Below are 26,533 nucleotides of genomic sequence, written 5' to 3'. Positions count from 1 at the left end.
CCTTTATTTATCAAAATGTGTCCCCGCACCTGTCGAGTTATTTATTAAATAACCTGTTTGTTTTCTTTCTCAATACTGGACCAATGTTTAAAAAAACGAGTTTCCATCAGTCAGTCAGACACAAAAATACGGGAAAATAGTGTCCCAGGTTAGAAATGACCGAAGTTTCCCTTTAAGTGGGTTTGACTGTTGCGTGTTCTGTACGTGTTTATGTATTGACTTTTTTTTTACTGAAATGTACAGGAAGTCGTTCATCATTGACATAATGTGATATATTTGACAGCAGCTGCTTAGTTTTTCTTTTACCGTGTAAAAAGTGCTGTCATGCCTCGCTGTTTTATACATTTGATATTTTACCGTGCACGCAGCATTTAGACTGCTGTAGAAAAGTGATAGAAAACAACTTTGTTTTAATCAGGAGCTGTTCAAAGAAATCACTGTCAGACATTTAACACAGTGGCAACATTAAAACTGTTACCAAATTTGATTTCTACTTTTTTATTGGATGAAAATGCTAGCTGTTTGCTTTAGTCTGCAGATGACAAAAAACAAAACTTTCGTGCTGGCCAGACTTGAGTGATGCTCTACATTTTCCTCTGGTGCACACATGAGGTGACATTTTTGTTTTTTTAGTGGAACTTTTAGAGGGATTTCTGTAAAACTTTAACAAACTAATCTAACATGGTGCAAACCTGCTTATTTTATTAAGATTATTAGTGGCCAAACAGTATAGTTAGCCGTCACGTCATGCCCTGCAGCCCCAAAAAGACCCCTGTAAAATGACTCGTTTCTCTGACAGGATTTGCATTTGATGTGTTTTGGGCTCTATTCATTTTTTGATAATTTTGTCTGTGTTCATGCATATGGCATAAATTTTGTTGTATTTTTGTTTAATCTTGAAATTTCCAGCCCAGTTCATACAATAAGTCTAAACCCATTCAAACTGACATTTTTGATCCCACAGCCATCAAAACAGAAAAACATGCATTTTATTATTTCTGGGTGTCATTCTGGGCTTTTGACCTTTCTGACTTTTGACACTATTGTCCACCTGGTGGTGTAATTTCTGCCGTATTTGCACTGTCACAATCAATGTAGCTGCTCATCACTGACATATCCTAGCCTGTAATAATTTTTAAAAATCTACTTTGCATGTAGTTTATTGACAATAATTCTTTTTTTAAATCTGAAAACATAGTGGCATCATGTCAAAAACCTGACATTTAAAGGGTACTAACACTTACTAACATTGTTCTCATCACAAATCATAACCTGGAAAGTAAAAAAAAGTTTCAAGAGTAAGTAAGGTACTTTAAAAGAGCATGAAAATAGGGTTGTTTATCATCATCATCAAAAACAAAAAAATCCAGTGGGAGGATTTGCAATGATTTCAGTGCCAAGCCTCCAATGTCATAAAATCCTAAAAATGTCTGTTAAGTGACTTTTAGTGACATTTTGAGGTCAGATAAGAAAAAGAGCCACACTGATGCTCTTTTTACAAAACCCTCAGAGGCAGCAGGACCTCGTTCTCAGGATGCCACAAACAACAAACACTCCTCTGTCTACTTTACACAGCAAATACTGTGATACTTTTACCTTTTTTGTCAGGAGACACTTTTGTGTTAAGGACTAAAGTCATCCAGTCAATCAACCCCCCCCCCAACTGAAAGAATTACCTTTTTAATGGGGCTCCAGGAAACTAAATTTGAAGAAATTTGTTAGTATTATTGTATGTGTATTTCCCTGAAATACCCTTCTTTTGTTTAAATAGGTTATGTCTATTTGTATATTTCTATTGATTTATCTTAAATTCTGAACACTCCAGTCTTTGTTTTGTTGTTGTTGCTTTAAGACTGTAAAAAAAAGAAAAAAAGAAAGAAAATATGTTTACCCTGTAAAATTACTTCATTGAAGATGATTGTATGATGGCTGCTGTGAAGTGAAACCAAAACAAGAAGATATATATATATAAGTAAAATACCCTAAACTGTAAATTAGAGCTATATGAAAGGATAACAGCACAAAGTAAAATAAATAAATAAAAATAATTAAATTATAGACTAAAATGTATCAGTAAATGGTCAATAGATACATAGGTAGAGTTCAATAATAATAATAACAACTAAAAAGGTAAGTTTTGAGTCAATGCAACCAACAAAAATACTCCAATAAAATGCAGCTGCAGAAACAGAAACCACTTTTTCCTGAAATATCGCCCATTTTCGGGTGTTTCGATGATAAGAAGACTGTTGAGTCACTTTTAGGCGGACCCCTGTTGGTCCCCGGGCCCCGGTTTGAGCCGAGCTGAGTCCAGAGGCAGGAACGAGGAAGTGCGGCCATCCTCTGATTCAACCCTGAGCTCAGATCAGCCCGCAGGAGCAGACATGGACACATCTGCACGCGCAGGTAGGCCGGATCTTTATCTCCTTATCTGAGAGTTTCAGACCGTTAACGGATCTGCGCGTGTGACTGAACCGGAGAGAAGTCGGTCCGTTGGGCGGCTCCCCGCTGCGCGTTTACGGTGTGTGTGTGCGCTTTGACGGCAGCTGCAGGGCGCTGCCCCTCCATGGAGACATGACAGCGGTGTCTGTCCGGTCCATGACACCGCATTCAAATCAGCTGACTGAATAAACAGCGCACAGTCTGGCACTTTTAGGAACAAAAGCTAAGAATTTAATGATTATGTTGCTACAAAATGCCAGCAGAAGGTGGATTTAGAAACTTACTAAGCTACTCTGGACAGCTCTTACATATTAAAGTAGAGTGTTAAAACCATAATTGTGCTGTTTTTCTGCCTCTGCTGTGTGCAGAGCTGAGGCTGGTGGTGCTGGGCCGGACAGGAGCAGGAAAAAGATCAGCAGTCTGCACCATCCTGGGCCTGCAAGACCACGACCAGGGCACAGATGACGCAGAGGAGTGCAGTAAACACAGCGGGGAGGCTGCAGGCAGGAAGGTAAGAGTTAAATACTCAGCACTGCCGAGTAATTAGGCTGCTGGTGCTACTTAAGTACAACTTTGAGGTACTTGTATTTTACTTGAATATTTTCATCAATACTGCAGTGAACTTTGTTGCAGAGGTAATTAACTCTTTAAAGTTGTGCTCAAGCTTTTGTTCGAGCACGTTTTGAGTCACTGTACCTTAATGACAAATTACATGAACTTTACTCAACATGACTGAGGTTTATTACACAAAAAATAAATAAATAATTAAAGTAAAAAAAAAATATTCCACTAGATGTCACTTTTCAGTTCGCCTCCAACAGGAAATTAGTAACAATAAGCGCTGTGGTGTGGGATTTTCAATGGTAGGCCTGTTTATACCACATGTTATAGTTTCAGCAGATTTATGTAACTTTCTACACGTAATAAAAATCTATTTAAGAGTCTTTTTTTTTCTAAACATACTCTGCCAAACAGTTCATTTGTCCATTTGTGGTAAATGTATTGAACCTAAGCTAATGAAATTAAAGTTGACAGTTTGCAAAAAAAGAAAATAACACAAAACTTCTGATCATTCATTTCTGTTAAATGATACATTTAATGTTATTTGTACACACTCTCTTTACTAAAGTCACGCTAAACCAAACAGTTGAACTGTCCTTTTATAGTAAAGGTTGTGATGCTAAGATTAAAAAAAAAATCATATTTTTTGTTAAATAAAAGTATGAATACTCAGTTTTGGCATTACCATATATTTAATGTTATTCCGTTAAATAGTTGATGAAAAAAGTATTTCAGTATGATTTTTTTGTTTAACGATTTCTGAGACATTTTCAGAGTACTATAAAGTTAAATATGCATGGAAGTAATAATAGTACTGGTAATACTGATTCCATTTTAATTTTCTCTTTATGTTTCACGATTTCCTGAATGGCCATCTTCAACTTTAAGCAGAGGTTTTTTTAACTATAAAAAAAATCAAGTGATTTTTGTTATTATAGCCTCAAAGAATAAAGAAATATTTTTCCCTGTTAGGACATACATCATACTGTGAGGACTTTTAGAGACTCTTGTATTCCATATTTCTGTGATATCGCTCAAGCTTATTGGATACGATGACTTACTGTCCAAACAGGCAACTTTTCAACCTGTTTTCCACAAATTCTTCTCTTTAAACTTTATATTAGTTCTTATTTAATTTACATTAAATATAATTGATTTTGATTTTATTTATTTTTTTGGCATTTTTGCCTTTATTAGATCAGACAGATCAGCAGCGTTAAAGGGGGAGAGAGAGGGGATGACATGCAGCACAGAGCTGCGAGCTGGACTTGAACCTGCGACCACTGCAGCACAGACAATGGCATTATACATGGGGCGTCTGCTTAATCCACTAAGCCACCGGACACTCCTTGATTTTAGTTGTTTAGCACATAGAAAAAAAAACAAACCAGCATTGTTATACATTTCAGTAAAAGGAGACATGCAGGGGAAACCCAGAAAACCCTCAAGGGGCTTGACAAGTGAGGTTCCCCCTGAAACTGTCAGTCAGTGCACACAGCCGGTTATCATTGATAAGAAAAAAACAGTTATAATTTTAAAAAAAATATACATATATACACATTTATAATCTTCACAGTAACTTTGTTCAGTCTGGTTTCAGAAACATTTCTGTACTTCATAAGCAAAAAAAAACAAAAAACATTTCTGAGTTGTGAAATCAATAATCAGCCTTGATTTTCTGCCTCCTCTTTTAAGTTGGTGGTCGTCTCCAGTCCGGCCTGGTTCAGCTCAGACTGCGCCCCCGAGGACAGGAAGAGACACATATCGTCCTTCATCGCCTTATCCAGCCCCGGACCTCACGCCTTCCTGCTGTGTGTCCCTGTGAACCAGCCGGCCGACGGCGAGGAAAAAGCGCTGGACGTCCTGACGGAGCTGTTCGGCGCCTCCGCCCTCAGCAGTAACACCATCATCCTCTTCACCCACACCGAGGAGCTGGAGGAGGACGAGCAGCTGGAGGAGTACCTCATCTCGTGGCGCAAGGACCTCCTGAAGCTGGTGGAGAGATGTGGCGACCGCTATCACACCCTGGAGACCCGCGGAGGAGAACCAGACGAGGGGAAGGCTTTGGAGGAGCTGCTGGAGAAGGTGGAGGAGGCGGTGAGAGAGAGCGGGACGCAACACTTCAGCTGCCCTCTGTACCAGGAGGCGGAGGGGAGAGTCAGGGAGCGGCAGGAGGAGATCCTGAGACAGAGGAGACGACAGGACCAGGTGACTCCCTCGGACTCAAAACCAGAGGAGGACATCACAGAAGAAGACATGGAGGAGGTCCGGGATGAGGCAGAGAGGAGCGTCGGGGACTTGGACGTGGATGTGGATAGTAGTTTCCCCTCTGCTGCTGTCTCACCCTCCTCCCCCTCTTCCTCGCTCCTCTGGGGCTTGTGGGAGAAGCTGACCGGCTGGATGAAGTGGCTGCCCAGAGTGGTGAGACGGGAGGCGCTGCTGGGAGCACTGGTCGGCCTGTTTGTCGGAGGGCCGTTTGGAGGTATTATGGGGGCCACTGTGGGATCAGTGGCGACCGAGGTGGGGAGGAGAAAAACGCAGAAAACCAAATAAGAGGTAATCTCATCTTTTATCTATTAAGTCGCACCTTAAAGTCACCTCTAAGTGTTCGTCAAGTCACTGTATCACTGAGCTTTCAGCTAACAGCCAGCGCCTGTTAAAGTCGTGTTAATGCTTCACCTCTGAGCACCAGTATTCACTGTCTATGGTCGAGTTTCCACTGTGGGAACTCTGGGAAAACCCAGGAGGCGGGAACATTTACAGGAACCACCTGTAGTCGGTCCACTCGGACTTTGTGTCTCTACTGCAGTTTAGTTTAGGACCTACTGGACTCCCGAGTTTATGTAATCATTGTTCTTCTTCTGTCAAGACTTTAGACTGTTTATAAAGATGGACAACGCGTCCCCACGTACCCCCGCTATGCTGAAGCAGCTAAAATATCGGAGATTCAGGGAGTTCCCGCCAAAAAACCCGTCTGACCAATTGCAAGCAGTTGAATTGAATGCGAGCGCGTGGATTGGCTATCACAGCTGTCAATCATGGCAAAAAATCAGCTTGTTGTATCATTTAATATCTCATTAAAACCGGATTTATCATAAAAACGATCACTTGAACAAACAGAGTGACGAGAACTACCTTTAGTGACAAAAACATCTTTGGGAAAAATTTATTTGGCGTGTATTTTGAGTTTTTAGTTTGGGCCATTCACGAACTTTATGACCTATACTGCAGTAAGACACTAGGGGGCGATACAGATGAGAAGTTACACTTTGGCTGAGCTGTCATGTTGTCCAGCTTTATATATAGTTTATGGTTAAACCTAGGAGGCTCGAACAGATCCTAGAAAGGTCTCTGCGTACAGTTACTGGGCTGCTGACCGGCCCCTGACCTCCTGTTATTTTGCAAAAGTGGCCCCCAGGCAATGCGAGTTGAGTATCCGTTATCAATTGTCAATAAATTATGCTTCATAGATCAGAAGTAATCCATTACAAAGAACAATGTTTGGGTTGCCAAGTTAGAAAAATACCTTTGGCTTGTGTTTATCTTCCTGTAGTATAACGTGCTCTTTTCTTTTTAATAAGCTTAGTTATTCATCTTTCTAGCTCAACATACTCAGTTATTTAAATTATAAATGAATAATATAAATATGAATAAGGATTTAGTTATCTTTCACTACAGTACTCCATTAAGTCTGCAGATGTGATTGTTTTTAATCCTGAAATAACAGATTTGGCCACTTCAGGGCAGAAGAAACAATGACCATAATAGCTGAGGATAGTTCACCGCAAAATGAAAATTCACTCATTATCTACTCACCTTCATACCGATGGAAAGTGGAGTGAAGTTTTATAGTCCGCAACACACCGATGTATTACGGGGAGAAGGCGTTGTACTCATCTCCCAAACAACAGAAGCAAATGGTGACCAGGATTCAAACGTTAAAGAAATAAAACCACAAAATGTCTCCATACTGCTCGTCCAAAGTAATCCAAGTGCCCTGAAGCCCCAATGTGCCAAGTTGTTTTGAAAACGTCACTGGCGCCATGTTTTTAGCCTTGTTGTAGCCTGTAGCTCAGGGTGCAGGAGCTGCATTCACGTATTCGCACTCACGTGAGACCAATGAGAGCTCGTGGTATCTGCACACCAGTGTTTACATGCTAGGAAACCTCCCACACACACGCAGAGAGAGTCCCTTTGTTGAATCTAAAACTACTGCGTGTGTGGGAAGCTTCCTGTTAGCATGTAAACACTGGCGTGCAGATACCACGAGCTCTCGAGGGAGCGTGCATTCGTGAACTTCCACACTGGGAGCTACAGGCTTCAACAAGGCTACAAACATGATGCCAGTGACAATTTCAAAACAACTTGGCACGAAGGGGCTTCAGGACACTTGGATTACTGAAGAGCAGTATGGAGACGATTTGCGGTTTTATTCTGTATTTTTTTTAACGTTTGAATCCTGGTCACCATTTGCTTCAATTGTTTGGGAGATGAGCACAATACCTTTTCACCGTGAAAATCTGGCAGTGTTTCTGGGCTATAAAACTTCACCCCACTTTCCATCAGCATGAGAATGGGTAGATAATGACTGAAATTTCATTTTTGACTGAATTATCCCTTTAGTATGAAAATATTGATCTGTCCAGCTTTCCCTGAAAAACCAAAAAACGCGTGTGCCATACTGTAGGAGGATTCACACCAGCCAAATAGCTTCTTCACAACACAAATGTTGTCCTCATGAGTGCATCATTTGTGATCTATAATTTATTAACCATTAAAATGTTATTTGTAACAACTTTTAAACCACTTTGTGACTTTTTAGAGAGTGACACTGCTGATGTTTAAAGAGACAGTTCCTCCCAAAATCAAAGATAAATATTGTTATTGTTGAGTTTTATATTTTTACTGTTTTTTGGCAATTTGAGCACCATAAATCAAGTGTGATCTAGTTCTATTATATTGGAGAGAAGGCAGACATCTCTACGGCCGATACCTCTAACACTCAATAACTTATACCAGAACAGACTGATAAAGAGCACTACAGGCCAGAGGACACGTTTGTAATTTTGATTTTGTGATAAACTGTCCCTTTAAAAACACTTTGTAGAGATGCAATGCTAAGAGTCGTCCACACTGTGGAGACATTGATCTTTTTATTGGAGAAGTTTGAAATGTTTGAGGTGAGCTGAGATTATTATTTACTGCTTACCAAGCAAATAAAAGCTGCTGTTTCAAGAACTTTTAACTGTTACGTCTGAGATCTTTGAAGCTGCACCTTTTCTGCAGTGTGCAATCAGATTATGGTGAATTTTCTTTAACTTAAAGATGTCCAGCATTTACAAAAAGGCAAACTTTAACCCTTTAACAGTCACACTAAGAAATAGCTTTGTAAAAAACAATTATAGACATTATAGACAACATTATAGACCATAAAATGTTAACACAATGCATACATTTATTTATAAAAAAAAACATTTTCCTACAAAAAGTGCAAAAGTCAATGTAATACAATAAATATCTGAAAATAAAAGTAACTTTATACAATAAACATATAAAAATAGATATACAAAAAATAGATACAAATAAAAAAAAATCTAGTAAAAACAAATTGTCAGTGTTGTATAATGAAAATCTAAAAATAAACAAATAAACAAAAAATATATAAAAATAATCAAATAATAATGATAAATCCACCAACAAAAGCTGTTGAAAATGTATATAGTAAATAGTCAGTTTAATATAATGAAAATGGATTTACTTTACAATAAAAAAAAACTATAATGCATTGCATAAAAACATCTGTGTGAGATGAAATTGGGTTTTTCAGATTTTTTGGTGAAGCAGTTTGATCGCAAAAAAAAGTCGACCGTGCAGTTACAGTGCCTGTTAAAGAGTTTAACATTTGGGGACTTATTTTCTGAGATGCATTTTTTGTGAGCAGAATGAAGTCGGTGAATAAGTCAAACAAACGCAGCTCCCAGACTCTCCTCGCACAATGGCAGGTTACGGCTTTGACATTGACGTAATTGATACTCTGCTAAAACCGTCAGTCATAACCCATCCTTACATCTCCCTCTCTCTCGTTTGTCTCCCTAAACTGCCGGCGGCTCTGCCTCGGGAACAGCTAGGCGTTTCCGAGTGTGGGTGGTCCGGCCGGGGTGGGAGGGAGACAGAAAGAGAGAGAGAGAGAGAATTAGCTCGGCTCTCATGTTTCCCAAAAAGAGAGGGAGGGAGGGAGGGGAGGACGCGAGAAAGAGAGAGTGAGTGAGAAGCAGCGAGAGTCAAAGGCAAGAGAACAAGCTCTGGGACTACATCTGTCTTCCAGATGTGGCCTCCGCAGTTGTCTGAAACAGGAAAAAAAGAAGGTTTTAAAAGTAAAGGAAAATTGGTGCTAAACAGTTTTTTATTGTTAGGGATTACACATACAGTGCAGACTACAGTACACAGCCCCGGCCGAAGAATCTGCTGCTCTCTTCATGAAACTGCAATGAAATAGCACCCTTGAAGTTAATGTGTATGGACGAACACCTGTCCAAATATTATTCGGCCTCGGTGGATACACACTGCGGATAAGAGCAATGAGAGAGTTGGCACAATGTGGAAGAAAAATTAATTTTGTTGGAGGGGGATTTATTTCTCCGGGAAAGATTCAGGACAAAAAAGTATCAAAAATAGCATAAAAATCAAAGTGTGAGAGCCAAAATCAGGAAGATGAGACCTCATCAGGGACAGAGAGGAGGGGGGAAAGAGTTTGATTTGTGCCTGTGTGTGTAAGCGAAGCCAAAATCTGAGCAAACATGTGAGGGAATCACCAGTGAGCCATCATTAACACACAGGCTGTAACTCCTGCTCGTCTCCCTCCGAGAGAAAAATGTTGTTCTAAGGGCCTTGTGGTCCCTCGGTGGATTTGGGGGGCAGGTCCGCTGTGAGACGTGGACGCCGCAATATTTTTTTGTTATCATCGCGCCCCATGGGCTGGAAAAGACAGCAAACCAAAGGAAAATAAACAAGATGACACACTTTTTCCTCTAACAGCACAGGGCCGTTTTCCCTCGCTGCTGGTTTACACAGACATCACACTTTATCATTACACGCTCCAAACTGTTTGTCCTAAACGTGATAATAACAGCGTTCACTTTTAACATTTTACTGACCTAGATTGTAGCTTCAGAGGCGCGGACGATATTTAGCATTTAACGTTCAAACTACTTCTTTAAGCCTCAGCAGCATCAGTTTTCCCGTGCTTTGCTCAGCACCTTTCACCAGCTTTTAAATCATTAAAACCCTTAAAAAAAGAAGAAAAAAGGCAGTTTGGCAAGAGATGTCCCAAAAACTGCAAGAAATTAGGAAAAGATGACAAGAAAATGACCTGAAAATTATTATGTTTTTTTTTTTAAAAAGTAGAAATTAATTAGCAATATTAGTAAAAGTTAATAGTAATAAAATAAACTGTTCAGAAAACTACAGTAATAATAACTATTTTTTATATTGTGTTTTTTAATCAACTTTTTTATCTTTGCTAAATTTCATGTAATTTTTTGGTAACTTGTAAAATCAAGCCAGTTTGCTCAGATTTCAAAGTCTTAAATCAGTCGATTAATCAGAATAAACCTTGAATCAGGTTTCCCACGGTCATTGAAAACCTGGAAAATTCATGACATTAGTAAAAGTCATTGAATGTTTTGGAAAAGTCATGGAATTTTGTATTGCGAAATGAAATTGTTCCAGTAATACTCCGTAAATAACCCTCCATGTAATTTCTTCTTTTTTTCTGTAGTTGTCGACATAATGTAGCTCTGATGTGCGCTGACGTGTGACATTTGTTTACCATCACGTACGTTTCTTGATTTTCTCCCCACTTCCCGTCTCTCCTCTTAGCTATGCCAGCTAACTAAAATTATGTTTGAGTAGAGTTTGAATCTGATATGTTTGAAAATTGCCAGGCAAGTGGGGGAAGATTTATTATTTTTATGGGTCCTTGAAAAGTCAAGGAAAAGTTGTGTCTATTAAAAACGTGTGGGAACCCTGTCGAATTCAAACATGCTGCTCCGGATGAGCGCTTACACTGTAAATGACACAAAATCCCAAATTAAAACTCCTTACAAAAGAATGAAAACATATTTTTAAATAATAAAACGGCAATGACATGATCCATCTGATTTTTTGAAAATTATATAACGTTTCCCCTGAAATTTGGTAATTTAAATTTAAAATGCTGGCAAAAAACAAGCAATATGTTAGGAAAACACTGTATGAGAGTAACAGATAAAAATATAATAAAAACAAAGAGATCCATGAGAGAGGAATTAAACACCCAAATGTTAGAGGTCAGATGTATAATACTGGACCTGTAGCGGTCCAAGTGGACTCTGTTAACAGAGCGACCTCAGGCAGAGAGCTCAGTGTGTGATCCCAGGCGGTGTGTGAGCCAGCGGGGCAGAGACGGCGGTGTCCAACAGCCGGCTCGCTCCTCGTCTCTCTGGGTGTGCTCGCTGTGAGCCCTCTCATCTTTTTCCCATTAGAGCTGTTTTCATGTTCCTTCCTAGCATGAGCGTGTGTGGCTGCAGTTGTTTATGAAGCAATGCTTGCCCCATCCGACTGCGTGTTTGTGTGTGTCTGCGCGTGTGTGTCCAGCAAGGATTTATTCAAGAAATTGCTTAAAATATACAGAACAAACTAGTGATAGTGTTATGTTTACATTTATTTAATTATTAATTAGATTTAATTATTACAGTACACACGTGTCATTCAGACACTGAACAAATGTACAATCGTTTTTAACACAGGCTGCAAAATTTAAATTAGTTTTCAAACTTTTATTTATTTATTATTATTTTTTTGACATGAGCTATCCTCAGTACCCCTTCATCAGCGCCACCTGTCACGTTCCAATTATGTTCATTTTAACCAAATTAAATTGTATGTTATTTAATACTTTTGAATACTTAAAAGTTAATATTTTAACAGTATTTTTAAATTTAAATATCAGTGTTAAAGCTGGTTTGGTCAACTATTTCAGCTGTTAATCTATTAAAACTATTAAAACTGTTTTTCCAAAACTATTAGCTATATAAGCTGTTTTCTTAGTGCTTCTGGCTAACTATTTAAACAGTAATTTATTGGCTATTTCAACTGTTTTTCAGCTACTTTTGGCTTAATGTTTAAGCTAAACGCCTATTTACCGCCACTTTTAGCAAACTGTTTATCCATTATTTTTGGCAAATTGTTTCGACTGGTTTTTCATTACTTTTGGTTAACTAACTATTTTTTAGCCAACCATTTTAGCCAATTATTTCAACTGTTTATTTGTTACTTTTGGTTAACAATTTAACCAAAAGCTGTTCTGATACTTTTAGCTATTTAAACTGTTTTCCACCACTTTTTGCTAACTAATTCACCTTTTCTTTGCTACTTTTAGCTAATTATTTAAATTTTTTATTTGGTTACTTTTAATTTTAGTTTTTCCAGTGCTTTAAGCTAACTGTTTTTTTCTGCTACTTTGAGCTGTTTCAACAGTGTTTCTGCTGCTTTTAGGTAAGTATTTCAACGTTACTTTTAGCTAATTATTACAATGTTGCCTTTAGCTAACTAGGCTACGTAGGCTACTCCTGCTACTTTTAGCCAACAATTTAAACTAATTTTTCTGCTACTGTTAGCTATTTTAACTTTTTTTTTAATCCTTTACGCTAACTATTTTAGATAAATATTTTAACAGGTAGGCTAATTCATTAGTTTGAACTGTTTTCCTGCTACTTTTATTTACCTGTTTAAACTGTTTTTCCAATACTTTTAGCTAAATGTTTTGGCTAATGTTTAAACATTGAATCCACTAGCTGTGGCTAAACTCTTGCAACCTTTGGTGTACAGGTGGATATTTAACCAAATAATTTAGTTTTTTTTAATAGTTGAGCTACACGTCGATCCTACGTACCCTGACAACAGCTGAAGTGACCCTGATTTGAAATCACTTGATCTTCACACAACACCAAAAATGTACAGGCAGCAACTTGATATATAGATTAACTTGCTTAAAAATATCTGTATTTACTCAAAAAAACAGACATTTTCTCCTGGCTTTCAAACACTGACAGCATCTGTGTATTATCTGCGTCTTCACAGATGATTCTGACTGGAGATTCGGAGATGGAGCCCTGCAGCTGACACAAAGCAGCTCACATCCATAATCTGACCAGAACGTGTCTCCGCCACGAGGAACAAGGTGTCAGGACACACGGGGGAAAAAACTACAACAGGAAAGAAGCCCCCAGACAACATGAATACAAAATCACACACAGCTGTGGAGGTTAGAGCTCCAACGGACGCACGGCCAACCAGCCGCACATGGACCCGCAGCTGAGCCGCTTTTTGGGGATAAGAGAGGCACGACTCAAGAGGAGGCGCGCCGGGTGAACCGGCCAGCGTGAGAGTAACCTTTCGTCCCCTTACACCAAGTCGGCCTGACCCGAGACGTGTCCAGATGTGGCGGAGGAAGTTCCCTTATGGACAGAGACTGAGGAGAAGACGAAAGAGGAGGAGGAGGAGGAGGAGGAGGAGGAGGAGAGGAGCGAGGCTTGGATAATGTTGTGTGGTCTGGTTCAGGTTTGCACGCCCTGCCGTCATCTGTCTGCTTAAAGGGAATTCTAAATATGGTCGCCACATTTGTGTCATTTATTTCCACTCTTACATCCTTAACATACGTCCTGTCACTTGGATACCAAAAAGGCATTTGGGCTTGACTAATACCCCGTGGCGTCGTGTCGGAATCAAACGACGTTAAATGAGTTCCAGTTTGACTCAGTTCACTTGCCAAGGGACTGATAAACAGCGAGTAGGAGGGTAAGGTCGTGGACTCGTGTGTGTTGAACAAAGCCTTCTGTGGGACGATTTAAAGGATGAGTGGAGAAGTGTGGATGGACGAGGACGGCAGTTACATCAGAGAGGAGTGATTATGAAGCTTAAAGGACAATATTCAGCTTGCTTTGGGGGCCACTTTTGGCAGGAGGCCAGGGGCCAGCTGCAGCAACCATGTACATATTTCTAGGATTTTAGGACATTTCTTGCATTTTAGGATGTTTCTAGGGCTTAAGGATATTTGAAGGATTTTATGACGTTTCTAGACTTTGAGGATGTTCTAGGTTTTTGGGATATTTCTCGGACTTAAGGGCATTTCTCAGATTTTAGGGGGTTCCTAGGATTTTAGGATATTTCTCGGACTTAAGGGCATTTCTCAGATTTTATGACGTTTTTCAGATTTAACGATATTTCTAGGATTTTATGACATTTCTTGGATTTTAGGATGTTTCTAGGACTTTATGACATTTTGCAGATTTAACGATATTTCTTGGATTCTATGACGTCTTGGATTTAAGGATGTTTCTAGGATTTTAGGATGTTCTAGGTTTTTAAGATATTTCTCGGACTTAAGGGCATTTCTCAGATTTTAGGGCGTTCCTAGGATTTTAGGACATTTCTCGGATTCTGGGAAATATCTAGGATTTTACAATGTTTCTAGGACTTTATGACATTTTGCAGATTTAACGATATATCTAGGATTTTATGACATTTCTAGGATTTTAGGATGTTCTAGGTTCTAGGGATAGTTCTTGGACTTTAGGGCATTTTGCTGATTTTAGGACATTTTGCAGATTTTAGGATGTTCCTAGGATTTTAGGACATTTCTCGGATTCTGGGAAATATCTAGGATTTTAGGATGTTCCAGGTTTTTGGGATATTTCTTGGACTTTGGTGCATTTCTCAGATTTCAGGACATTTCCCAGATTTTAGGACATTTTAGGACATTTCTAGGACTTTTTTCAGATTATGGGATGTTGCTTTTATTTTGGGAAATTTCTAGGATTTTAGGATGTTTCTAGGATTTTATGACATTTTGCAGATTTTAGGACATTTTTTTGGATTTTATAACATGTCTTGGATTTTGGGACGTTTCTAGATTTTTAGGAGATTTCTTGGATTTAAAGATGTTTTCAGATTTAAGGAAGTTTCTTGGATTATAGGATGTTTCTTGGGTTTCTTGGATTTTAGGACATTTCCTCTGATTTTCTAGGATTTTAGGATGTCTCTAAGATTTTAGGACGTTTCCAGTATGTGGGGGATCCTCCACTGGCACTTTTCTTTCGATAAAGATGCTGTTTTATGCACTCTGCCACCTTATCTGGTACAAATCCCAGTGTGAATCACTTTATTTTTATTGTGAATTAGAAAAGGGCTTGGGGGGCCACCCGGCATCCTATTGGAGGCCAGATTTGGCCAGCGGTCCATAGGTTGAGTACCACTGCGCAACAGGAAGCCAGATTCACAGGGTTTTTTTGGCGTTGTGGTTAGATAACACGGCATGAAAGAAGAGAGGGAAAGCCCGAGTTCTGTTTGTGTGACAGCTCTGAGGAGTTAGCGGTCTCACACCACACCTCCTGGGCTTTGAGGAGGGGGGCTTCAGTCAGAGCAGAAGACAACTCACTACTTGTGGAGCTGTGGTGCGGGTGTTGGATGGCCCCTGAGCTCGCCATAATTGATGAATAGTGTGGTCCACATTAAGTGACATGCGCCGTTGGTTGTAAGTGGGTGCGATGATTGGGGGGCCTTTTGAAGCCGGGCCCGTGGGCTGTGTTTGAACCGTCAACAGAGACCCCTCTTCCCTGTAAGGGACACCAGCCTGTGGTTTGGTCGCAGGCTCGGCACAGGCCAACCTCAGCGCACACACAGAAAAACAAATACGTACCCTTCAGTAGTATTACAGGGTTTGGGGGGAGGTGATTGTATTATTCCTGCTGCAACACTGCCTTAATTCAAGGCAGATCTGACCCGAGCTCGTTCCTCTCCACTTCTGCTCTATTGGATCAAGTCTTAATCCTGCCCTCACCACATGAATGGAGGACACAAAGAGGAGCTGCACTCGCTGCTGCCACAGACATCAAATGTCACTCAGGTCCATATGCTGTCATGCAGCTTCTGATGGGTATCGCCGTGTCATATGAAAGCTGAGGGAGCTTAATGGAGGCCTGGAAAGCCCAGAGCTGGAGACAGACAAGACGGAAGATTGGAGCCACGTCTCGCAGATCCGCAGTACGCGCCGTCAACCTGGAATTGATCTTGTGTTGCCCTGTTGTTTTCACAGATCCTCCTCCGCCAGGAAAGCCAGAGGAGCTGACCCGTGACACCACTTCAGAGCCGCTGCGCACAAAGCAATCTCTAAATAGGAGCGACTTAGGAGACACTTTACAGTAAGCTATGACTAACAAACCCAAAGCACCTCAAAACAACACTGGGAAGCATCCAACTTCCATCGCAGCAACATGAGCTCACGCTCTCAGCCAAACACATAATAACTCCTGCTCAAGGGCCCGTTATTGTCATATCTTTTCAAAGGATGCCAAACCCAAAACACACACTCCGCTCACACACGACCTTGAGCTAACAAGGGATGCAGGCGAAGCTTTCAGGGCTTTTCCAACGACTGTGTGCATCAGACTGCGGATCGCGGGGCAGAGGCACTTGCGGTGGGCTCGATGTTTAGTGTGTGTCACGGTCCGGCTCCCACGCGGTGGAAACACAGAGGCCCTGGGGCGGCGGGTGCTACTGAGGCCCCCTCATCCCCCGAAAACGCCAGAGGAAGACTTGTCCTTCAATCTCCATGTGAAATAAGAGACGGGCCGTTGGCGCGCAGGGATGGGCCTCTGATTTGTTCTGTGGTCCCTTTGAAACCATGCATCCTGCAGAGGAGACGAGAGAGGGAAACATCAAGTAAACATGACAGGCAGGACGGAGGAGAAATAAGATTAAGATGTGCAGCTGCAGTGGCTTTACTTTGCCCCAGAGAGGGCAGTGAAATCAATGTGGAAATGATAAGTTAGTGTCAAAAACGTGGGGATTTTTACATGCAGTGACTGTGGGGCTCTGTCATCAGCCTCTGAAGCTTAAATATTGTGTCAAAAAACACTAATATAATGATTAAGCCTGTGTTGAAATTTAGGAATTTTAATGTCAAATTATTTAATTACTTTTTTAATTACTTTATTATTGTTTTAATTTACTATTTTTATTGGTAATTTATCACTTTTACCCAGCTATTTTAACTATTTATAACATTTTTCTAACTATTCCCAGTTTTTCTATTAGTTTTTTAACTTTTTCGCCATTTTCACTTTAAGTTCAGCTAATTTCCCCTGTTAATTAACTGCTTTTAACTAACTGTTTTTGAAAATTCTCCACTTCTTTTAGCTAACCGTTTTACCTGTTTTTCTGCTTCTTTTAGTTAACGCCATGTCCTGACTGGATGCGAGTGTCAGACTGTCGCGTCGCACTGTTACATCGCACTGCATCCGTTAAAATGCAACTCCGTCACATCGTGAATAAACCACGTACCTAACCACTGACAACATGGGTGAGTGCTTACTTTCTCATTATTATATATATTATATTAAAACAGTGCTATCGTGGGTATCTTCGCTTTGTAAAACAAACCAGCTTGCTAGTATCCCGCACAATGTTTAAAGAAATATTCAGTTCTTTGGCGATTTCCCTCCGTCCAGATGCCAATTTTGTTACGTGATGTGCACATTTCCCGTTATATGTTAATGAAGTTTTAGTTCATACGTTACACCATTAGTAATTTTGCAGTTACATTTCAAGACACCAGCTGTATTTCACTTAAAGTTACATTCAATATCATGACTCGAATTAGCTTCCTATCGTTCAGACTGAAAAAGAAGTTACTTTATCCAGTTATTGCCAGTAAGAATTAATATTGAACTTTTTAAATTTAATCCTTAAAATTACCCTCTTTTTGTACACTGGCAATTTAAATGTGAGCCACAGGACTCATAATGAAAAAAAGGGGTGTCCATCAAAAGTTTAGCTCAAAGCCAACTACATTTAGCTAACTATTCCAGCTGTTTCCCGCCACTTTTAGTTAACTATTTTTCCACTGCATTTAGCTAACTATTAAAGCTGCTTTCTCACTACTTTTAGCCAACTATTTCATCTGTTTATCTGCTACTTTTAGATAACTCTTTTTCCTCTTCTTTTAGCAAAGTTTTTTAATGCTTTATCGACTTCTTTTAGCTATTTCAACTGTTTTGACGCTGCTTTTAGCTAACTATTTCGTGTTTCCTACAACTTTTCGTTAACCATTTTTCCTTTGCTTTTAGCTATTTAAGCTGTTTTCTCACTACTTTTAGCTATTTCAACTGTTTTGACGCTGCTTTTAGTTAACTATTTAAATAATTTTTCCTACTGCATTTAGCAAACTATTTCAGCTGTTTCCCACCACTTTTATTTAACTATTTTTTCACTGCTTTTAACTATTAAAGCTATTTTCTTACTGCTTTTAGCTAACTATTTCATCTGTTTATCTGCTTCTTTTAGCTAACTCTTTTTCCTCTTCTTTTAGCAAAGTATTTTAACGCTTTATCGACTTCTTTTAACTATTTCAACTGTTTTGATGCTGCTTTTAGCTAACTATTTAAACCATTTACGACATTTAGCTAACTATTTCAAGTGTTTCCCACTACTTTTCATTAACTTTTTCCTCTGCTTTTAGCTAACTATTTAAGCAGTTTTCTTATACTTTTAGCTAACTTTTTCATCTGTTTGGCTAACTCTTAAACTCTTTTTCCTCTAGCAAACTATTTTATGGCTTTTTCCACTTCTTTTAGCTATTTCAACTGTTTCCCGCCACTTTTAGTTAACTATTTTTCCGCTGCTTTTAGCTAACTATTCAAGCTGTTTTCTTACTACTTTTAGATAACTATTTTAGCAGGTTTTTTTCCACAACTCATAGCTAATTATTTCAGCTGTTTTTTCACTACTAACGATTTCAACTAGTAATTCATTACTTTTACCCATTTCGACTGTTTGCGCTACTTTTAGATAATTAGCTGTTTATTCATTGCCTTTGGCTAACTATTTCAACTTTTCCCTTAACTTTTAGCTAACTATTTTAACTGTCCATTCATTACTTTTAGAATTATGATAATTATTATGATGGTTACGTTGTTATATGTTCATTATGTTGAAATCCGGGACTTCAATGTCAAAAAATAAATCAGAACTGTTTGTGAAAACTACTTTGGAGCAGATTCGCTGTCAGATGAACTGTGATCAAAGATATGTTGAATCCCTCCCATAACACACTCTCACACAAATGTGTTTCGGTTTGTGCATGGTTTGTGCACAGGCGTGGGCCAGAAAGAGAGAAGGAGTGTGTGAGAGACAAATCGTGAGAGAAACAGACAGATTGTGGTGGCTTTGATGTGCGCTCAGAGCTCGGTCCTCAGAATAGATACTAGATGGAAAAAAAAAAGACGCAATATCACAGGACAAATGTCTCTATGCAAACCACTACAGTAGAAGAGTGTGTGGGACTCTGTGTGCGTGTTTGGTGCTATAATTTGCAAATGGCTTGCACACACTCATTCATGTGTGCAGACTATCGAGTTGTCAATCACGAGGAGTGATAAAGTGGAAAGGAGTTTTTTCTCTCCAATATCCTCAAGCAGTGCAGACAACTGACACGCCTTTAAAGGGAAACAAAACAGCCCCCGCCACATCTAAATCTTGTTGTATTCACTTCTCCTCAGAAGAAACTTGTGTGATCACAACCAATGTGCGCCCCATATGTCCACTCTTTAGTTTTTTTTTGAGGAATTTTGGCCTTTGGGAACATGTCTATGTTCTCTGCTCTACGCATCAGGCAAATTACGAGAAGGTTGTCTTTGAGTGAATGCTGACAGACCGTCACTTTGCACTGACTTGATGGCTTTCTGTATTAAAAGCATACAGTATTAGGAAAATAAGGCCTAAATTATTGTTTTCCAAACTTTTCTTATCTGACGTACCCACACAGCATTCATTCATCAAATTTTACTGCTTTTGCTGTGATTATAGAGTAAGAGTAAGAACGCCAAAAGCCGCCTTTCGCGGCTGTATGATACAGGGACAGGTGGTGTCAGTTGACAACGTTGTCAGTCCAAATCTGCTGCGTCCACATTATACGCTTAATGGCGTCATGTTGAATCGCTGCTTGTAGTGATGTCCAACAAACCCCAGACTTTAATGGGGAATCAGGTGTTTGCTTCCCGACTGAATCTTTTTTTTCACTTCCTGTCTGAATGTGAGGTTTTTTTTCTACACCTCACCATGTACTGGTTTTGCCTAAATCACGCCGTCCTTGCCTTTGTCGCCTAATCCTAAGCACGTGATTTTGTTGAGATTCCAGCGTCAGTAGTGGAACATTAACAGGATACCTTGGGTATAATATGTAGACGTGAAAGTCCACTGACTGTCATGACTTGGGATGAGAACATGTTGATCCCAACAGCCAGATAAACTCAACTGCCCCTTGTATGTAGTAACATATTTTAGCTGGGGCATAATTACAAAACCCTTTGGGGTGCACAAGTAGGCCTATTCCCCAAAATTCAGAAACTGGCCTTTATATATAGGTTCAAAGAAGAGGGAAATGCTGCTCTAGTTCTGTCAAGACTGCCAAACATTTTGAATTTCCATGGATCCCAGTCAGTTTCCACATCTAAACAAAAGGTAAAATATAGTAAGTTTTAGAAAACCTGACAAAAACCTCAGAAAATAGTATATCTTAAAAAATTGTAATAAAAATTCATGGCCTATTATGTCTTCAAAAATCATAGTATGGTTAGACATCCAAAGTATCAAAACAATGTAATGGTGCAGTATGTTCTTTAAGATTTCATAAAAAAAAAATCATACCAAACTATTTCATTAAAAGGCCTCATATTTTATTATTTTGTAAAATAAAATATAAATCACAAAACATCCTAATATAGGATGCCATCAAAAATACTACCAAAACATTATAGTAGTTTGTTGAAACAATCTCACAAATGTCAATAAAAATATAATTAAAAAGTCATATTATAATATGTAAAGTCACAGTGCGTTATGTCCTTAACAATCTAAAAAAAGGAATAAATAAATCTAAAATGTGTCGTAGTGTATATATATAGTATAGTGTATGTCGTAGTGTGTATGTCAATAAATGTGAAAATTTGATATCAAAGTATATAATCAAAAATCATAAAAGAAATTCTACCAAAGTATATAATCAAAAATAAATAAAGTATATTACATCAATAAAAATCTCAATGTCATTGTATAGCTGTATTAAAAAATCTCACAACAATGTCATTATATAGTATGAGGTCAAAAAATCTGACCAAAAAAGTCATTATGTTTTCAATAATGCCAAAATGTATTAAAAAAATTAAATGATGAGAAAAAAATAAAAATAAAAAATCTGACCAAAACGTAATAGTGCAGTGTGTCGTCGAAAATCTAAATTTCCCAAAAAGCAATACTACAGCATGGAGACAATGTCAAAAAATGACCTTTCCCAAAAACAGCCAAAAACATGTAAAAATGGCATGTTGAAAAAATGACCCAAAAAGCAATACTATAGTATGGCAAAAATGTCAAAAAATGACCCGTCCCAAAATCACCCGAAAACAGCTCAAAACTGTATAAAATAGCAAACAGTGGCAGGCCATGGCATAGAATGTTGCAAAAAACAGCCAAAAACACCATAATATGACACGCCAAAAACACCATAATATGACACGTCAAAAAATGATCCAAAAAGCAATACTACAGTATGGCAAAAATGTCTTCAAATGACCCATCCAAAAATCATCCGAAAACAGCTTGAAACTGCATAAAATAGCGTGCTGAGGGACGCCATGGCATAGAATGTTGGAAAACAAAAACAAAAACACCATTATATAGCATGTCAAAAAAATGACCCAAAAAGCAATGCTATAGTATAGCAAAAATGTCAAAAAATGACCCTACCGAAAAACAGCTGAAAACAAGTGAAAACTGCATTAAATAGTGTGCCAAGACATGCTATGACATACAATGTTGCATAAACAGCCAAAAACACCAAAATATAGCATGTCGAAAAATCGTCCAAATACACCAAAATAACCAAGGCTATACTATGGCCAAAAATGTAAAAATTTGACATGTCCCAAAAACAGCTGAAAACTGCACTAAATAGCGTCCCTAGACACGCCATGGCATAGAATGTTGCAAAAACTGCGAAAAAAACACCATAATCTTGTATATCAAAAAATCGTCCGAAAACACCAAAAACACCAAGGCTATACTATGGCGAAAAATGTCAAAATTTGACATGTCCCCAAAACAGCTGAAAACCACACTAAATAGCGTGCCGAGACACGCCATGGCATAGACTGTTGCAAAAAACGCGAAAAAACACCATAATCTTGCATATCAAAAAATTGTCCGAAAACACCAAAATAACCAAGGCTATACTATGGCGAAAAATGTAAAAATTTGACATGTCCCAAAAACAGCTGAAAATCGCATTAAATACCGTGCCGAGACACGCCATGGCATACAATGTTGCATAAACAGCCAAAAACTCCAAAATATAGCATGTCCAAAACTCAGCCGAAAACACCAAAAACACCAAGGCTATACTATGGCGAAAAATGTCAAAATTTGATATGTCCCAAAAACAGCTGAAAACTGCATTAAATAGCATCCTGAGACACGCTATGGCATAGAATGTTGCAAAAACGCCAAAAAACACCATAATCTTGCATGTCGAAAACTCGGCTGAAAACACGAAAAACACCAAGGCTATACTATGGCGAGAAATGTCAAAATTTGACATGTTTCAAAAACAGCTGAAAACTGCACTAAATAGCGTCCCGAGACATGCCATGGCATAGAATGTTGCAAAAAACTGTAAAAAAACCACCATAATCTTGTATATCAAAAAATCATCCGAAAACACCAAAAACACCAAGGCTATACTATGGCCAAAAATGTCAAAATTTGACATGTCCCAAAATCAGCCAAAAACTGCAATAAATAGCGTGCTGAGAAACGCCATGGCATACAATGTTGTCAAAAACTCGGCCGAAAACTCCAAAAACACCAAGGCTATACTATGGAGAAAAATATCAAAACATGTCCCAAAAACAGCTGAAAACCGCATTAATTAGTGTGCAGAGACACGCCATGGCAAAGAATGTTGCAAAAAAGGCTAAAAAAATCAAAATATAGCATGTCGAAAACTCAGCCGAAAACACCAAAAACACCAAGGCGAAAAAAATGTCAAAATTTGACATGTCTTTCTCCCCTGTTTTCTCCCTTGTGTTTTTTCCAGGTGCGAATGACATGAGTGTTTCCACCTGTGCAGAGGGTCAGGATGCTCATCGGGTCCCTCCTCTCCTACCTGGACAAATATCCGTCGGCATGGTTTTCAAAATCGATGTCCCGCAGAGTGCCAGTCTCTCTTTTGTTGTGTTTTTTGTTCTGCGCCTGAGCTGGCTGGATGCCTTTGTAACCTATGATCAGAACTATGTTTTTGCATTTCGTGAAAGGTATGTGATGAGAGGTGGTGGACTTTAGGTAAGTTGGGGGTACCCTTTACTTTTTCACACACTTAGGAAATCTCTGTGGGACACACTAGGTAAAGTGGTTGTTGTACCTTGTGTTTGTTTGTGAAAGCTGTTTTTTGTAGCGTTTGTTTTCCAAGGTAATTGTTTAGTTAGGTTAGTTTTGTTCTGAAAAACATCAGATGATCAAAAAAATGACCAAAAAGCAAGGCTATAGTATGGCAAAAATGTGACAAAATGACCCATCCCAAAAACAGCCGAAAATGAAAAAAAAACTGGATTAAATAGCGAGCCGAGACATGCCATGGTATAGAAAGTTGCAAAAATGTTGAAAAAACACCATAATATGACACGTCAAAAAAATGACCAAAAAAAAAAGCAAGGCTATAGTATGGCAAAAATGTCAAAAAGTGACCCGTCCCAAAAACAGCCGAAAATGAAAAAACTGCATTAAATAGCGTGCCAAGACACGCCATGGCATAGAAAGTTGCAAAAATGGTGAAAAACACCATAATATTAAACGTCAAAAAAATGACCAAAAAAAAAGCAAGGCTATAGTATGGCAAAAATGTCAAAAAGTGACCCGTCCCAAAAACAGCTGAAAATGAATGAAAACTGCATTAAAATAGCGTGCCAAGACATGCCATGGCATAGAAAGTTGCAAAAAATGGTGAAAAACACCATAATATGACACGTCAAAAAAATGACCAAAAAAAAAAAAGCAAGGCTATAGTATGGCAAAAATGTCAAAAAGTGACCAGTCCCAAAAACAGCTGAAAATGAATGAAAACTGCATTAAATAGCGTGCCAAAACATGCCATGGCATAGAAAGTTGCAAAAACGGTGAAAAAACACCATAATATGACACGTCAAAAAAAATGACCAAAAAAAAAAAAGCAAGGCTATAGTATGGCAAAAATGTCAAAAAGTGACCCATCCCAAAAACAGCTGAAAACCGAAAAACTGCATTAAATAGCGTGCCAAAACATGCCATGGCATAGAAAGTTGCAAAAAACGGCAAAAAACACCTAAATATGACACGTCAAAAAAATGACCAAAAAAAAAAAGCAAGGCTATAGTATGGCAAAAATGTCAAAAAGTGACCCGTCCCAAAAACAGCTGAAAACAAACAAAAACTGCAATAAATAGCGTGCCGAGACACACCATGGCATAGACAGTTGCAAAAACGGTGAAAAACACCATAATATGACACATCCAAAAAATGACCAAAAAAAAAAAAAGCAAGGCTATAGTATGGCAAAAATGTCAAAAAGTGACCCGTCCAAAAACAGCCGAAAAAAGAAAAACTGCATTAAATAGCGTGCAAAGACATGCCATGGCATAGAAAGTTGCAAAAATGGTGAAAAACACCATAATATGACACATCCAAAAAATGACCAAAAAAAAAGCAAGGCTATAGTATGGCAAAAATGTCAAAAAGTGACCCGTCCCAAAAACAGCTGAAAAAACACAATGAAAAACTGCATTAAATAGCGTGCCGACATGCCATGGCATAGAAAGTTGCAAAAACGGTGAAAAACACCATAATTTTGCATTTCGAAACGTCAAAAAAAACGACCAAAAAAAAAGCAAGGCTATAGTATGGCAAAAATGTCAAAAAGTGACATGTCCCAAAAACAGCTGAAAATGAATGAAAAAAACTGCATTAAATAGCGTGCCGACATGCCATGGCATAGAAAGTTGCAAAAACGGTGAAAAAACACCATAATTTGCATTTCAAAAAAAATGACCCAAAAAAAAAGCAAGGCTATAGTATGGCAAAAATGTCAAAAAGTGACATGTCCCAAAAACAGCCTGAAAAATGAACCTGAAAAACTGCATTAAATAGCGTGCCGAGACACGCCATGGCATAGAAAGTTGCAAAAACGGTGAAAAACACCATATTTTGCATTTCGAAAAAATGACCAAAAAAAAACAAAGGCTATAGTATGGCAAAAATGTCAAAAAGTGACATGTCCCAAAAACAGCCGAAAACACCTGAATGAAAACTGCATTAAATAGCGTGCAAAGACACGCCATGGCATAGAAAGTTGCAAAAACGGTCAAAAAACACCATAATTTAAAATGTCGAAAAAAATGACCAAAAAAAAAACAAGGCTATAGTATGGCAAAAATGTCAAAAAGTGACATGTCCCAAAAACAGCTGAAAATGAATAAAAACTGCATTAAATAGCGTGCCGAAGACACGCCATGGCATAGAAAGTTGCAAAAAAAAACGGTGAAAAACACCATAATTTTGACATGTCAAAAAAATGACCAAAAAAAAAAGCAAGGCTATAGTATGGCAAAAATGTCAAAAAATGACCCGTCCAAAAACAGCTGAAAATGAATGAAAAAAACTGCATTAAATAGCGCCGAAAGACACGCCATGGCATAGAAAGTTGCAAAAAACGTGGTGAAAAACACCATAATTTGACACGTCGAAAAAAAAATGACCAAAAAAAAAAAGCAAGGCTATAGTATGGCAAAAATGTCAAAAAATGACATGTCCCAAAAACAGCTGAAAAAAAGATGAAAACTGCATTAAATAGCGTGCCGAGACACGCCATGGCATAGCATAGAAAGTTGCAAAAATGGTGAAAAACACCATAATTTTGCATAATATGAACGTCAAAAAAATGACCAAAAAAAAAAGCAAGGCTATAGTATGGCAAAAATGTCAAAAAGTGACATGTCCCAAAAAAGAGCTGAAAATGAATAAAAACTGCATTAAATAGCGTGCCGAACATGCCATGGCATAGAAAATTGCAAAAACGGTGAAAAAAACACCATAATTTTGACACATCGAAAAAATGACCAAAAAAAAAAAAGCAAGGCTATAGTATGGCAAAAATGTCAAAAAAAATGACATGTCCCAAAAACAGCTGAAAAATGAATGAAAAAAACTGCATTAAATAGCGTGCCAAAACACGCCATGGCATAGAAAGTTGCAAAAACGGCCAAAAACACCATAATTTGACATGTCAAAAAAAAATCCACCAAAAAAAAAAAGCAAGGCTATAGTATGGCAAAAATGTCAAAAAGTGACATGTCCCAAAAAACAGCTGAAAACAAAATGAAAAAACTGCATTAAATAGCGTGCCGAAGAC

At 38.5% G+C, this 26,533-nt stretch overlaps 1 protein-coding gene across 1 annotated transcript; it reads left to right on the top strand.

Moving 5' to 3' along the window:
• Positions 1–2,325: 2,325 nt before the first annotated feature.
• Positions 2,326–6,941, top strand: si:dkeyp-69e1.8 (uncharacterized protein LOC100001340 homolog). Its single transcript, XM_042505235.1, has 3 exons — positions 2,326–2,406; positions 2,811–2,953; positions 4,699–6,941. Exons 1-3 carry the CDS (start codon positions 2,385–2,387, stop codon positions 5,554–5,556), a joined length of 1,023 nt encoding a protein of 340 aa, XP_042361169.1. The 5' UTR covers positions 2,326–2,384; the 3' UTR covers positions 5,557–6,941.
• The last annotated feature ends 19,592 nt before the right edge of the window (positions 6,942–26,533 follow it).

This window comes from Plectropomus leopardus, chromosome 17 (assembly GCF_008729295.1).
Source record: "Plectropomus leopardus isolate mb chromosome 17, YSFRI_Pleo_2.0, whole genome shotgun sequence".
In the NCBI taxonomy this organism is placed as follows: domain Eukaryota; kingdom Metazoa; phylum Chordata; class Actinopteri; order Perciformes; family Serranidae; genus Plectropomus; species Plectropomus leopardus.
The sequence above is the reverse complement of the archived record's forward strand: the minus strand, read 5'-3'. Positions and strand labels throughout refer to the sequence as shown.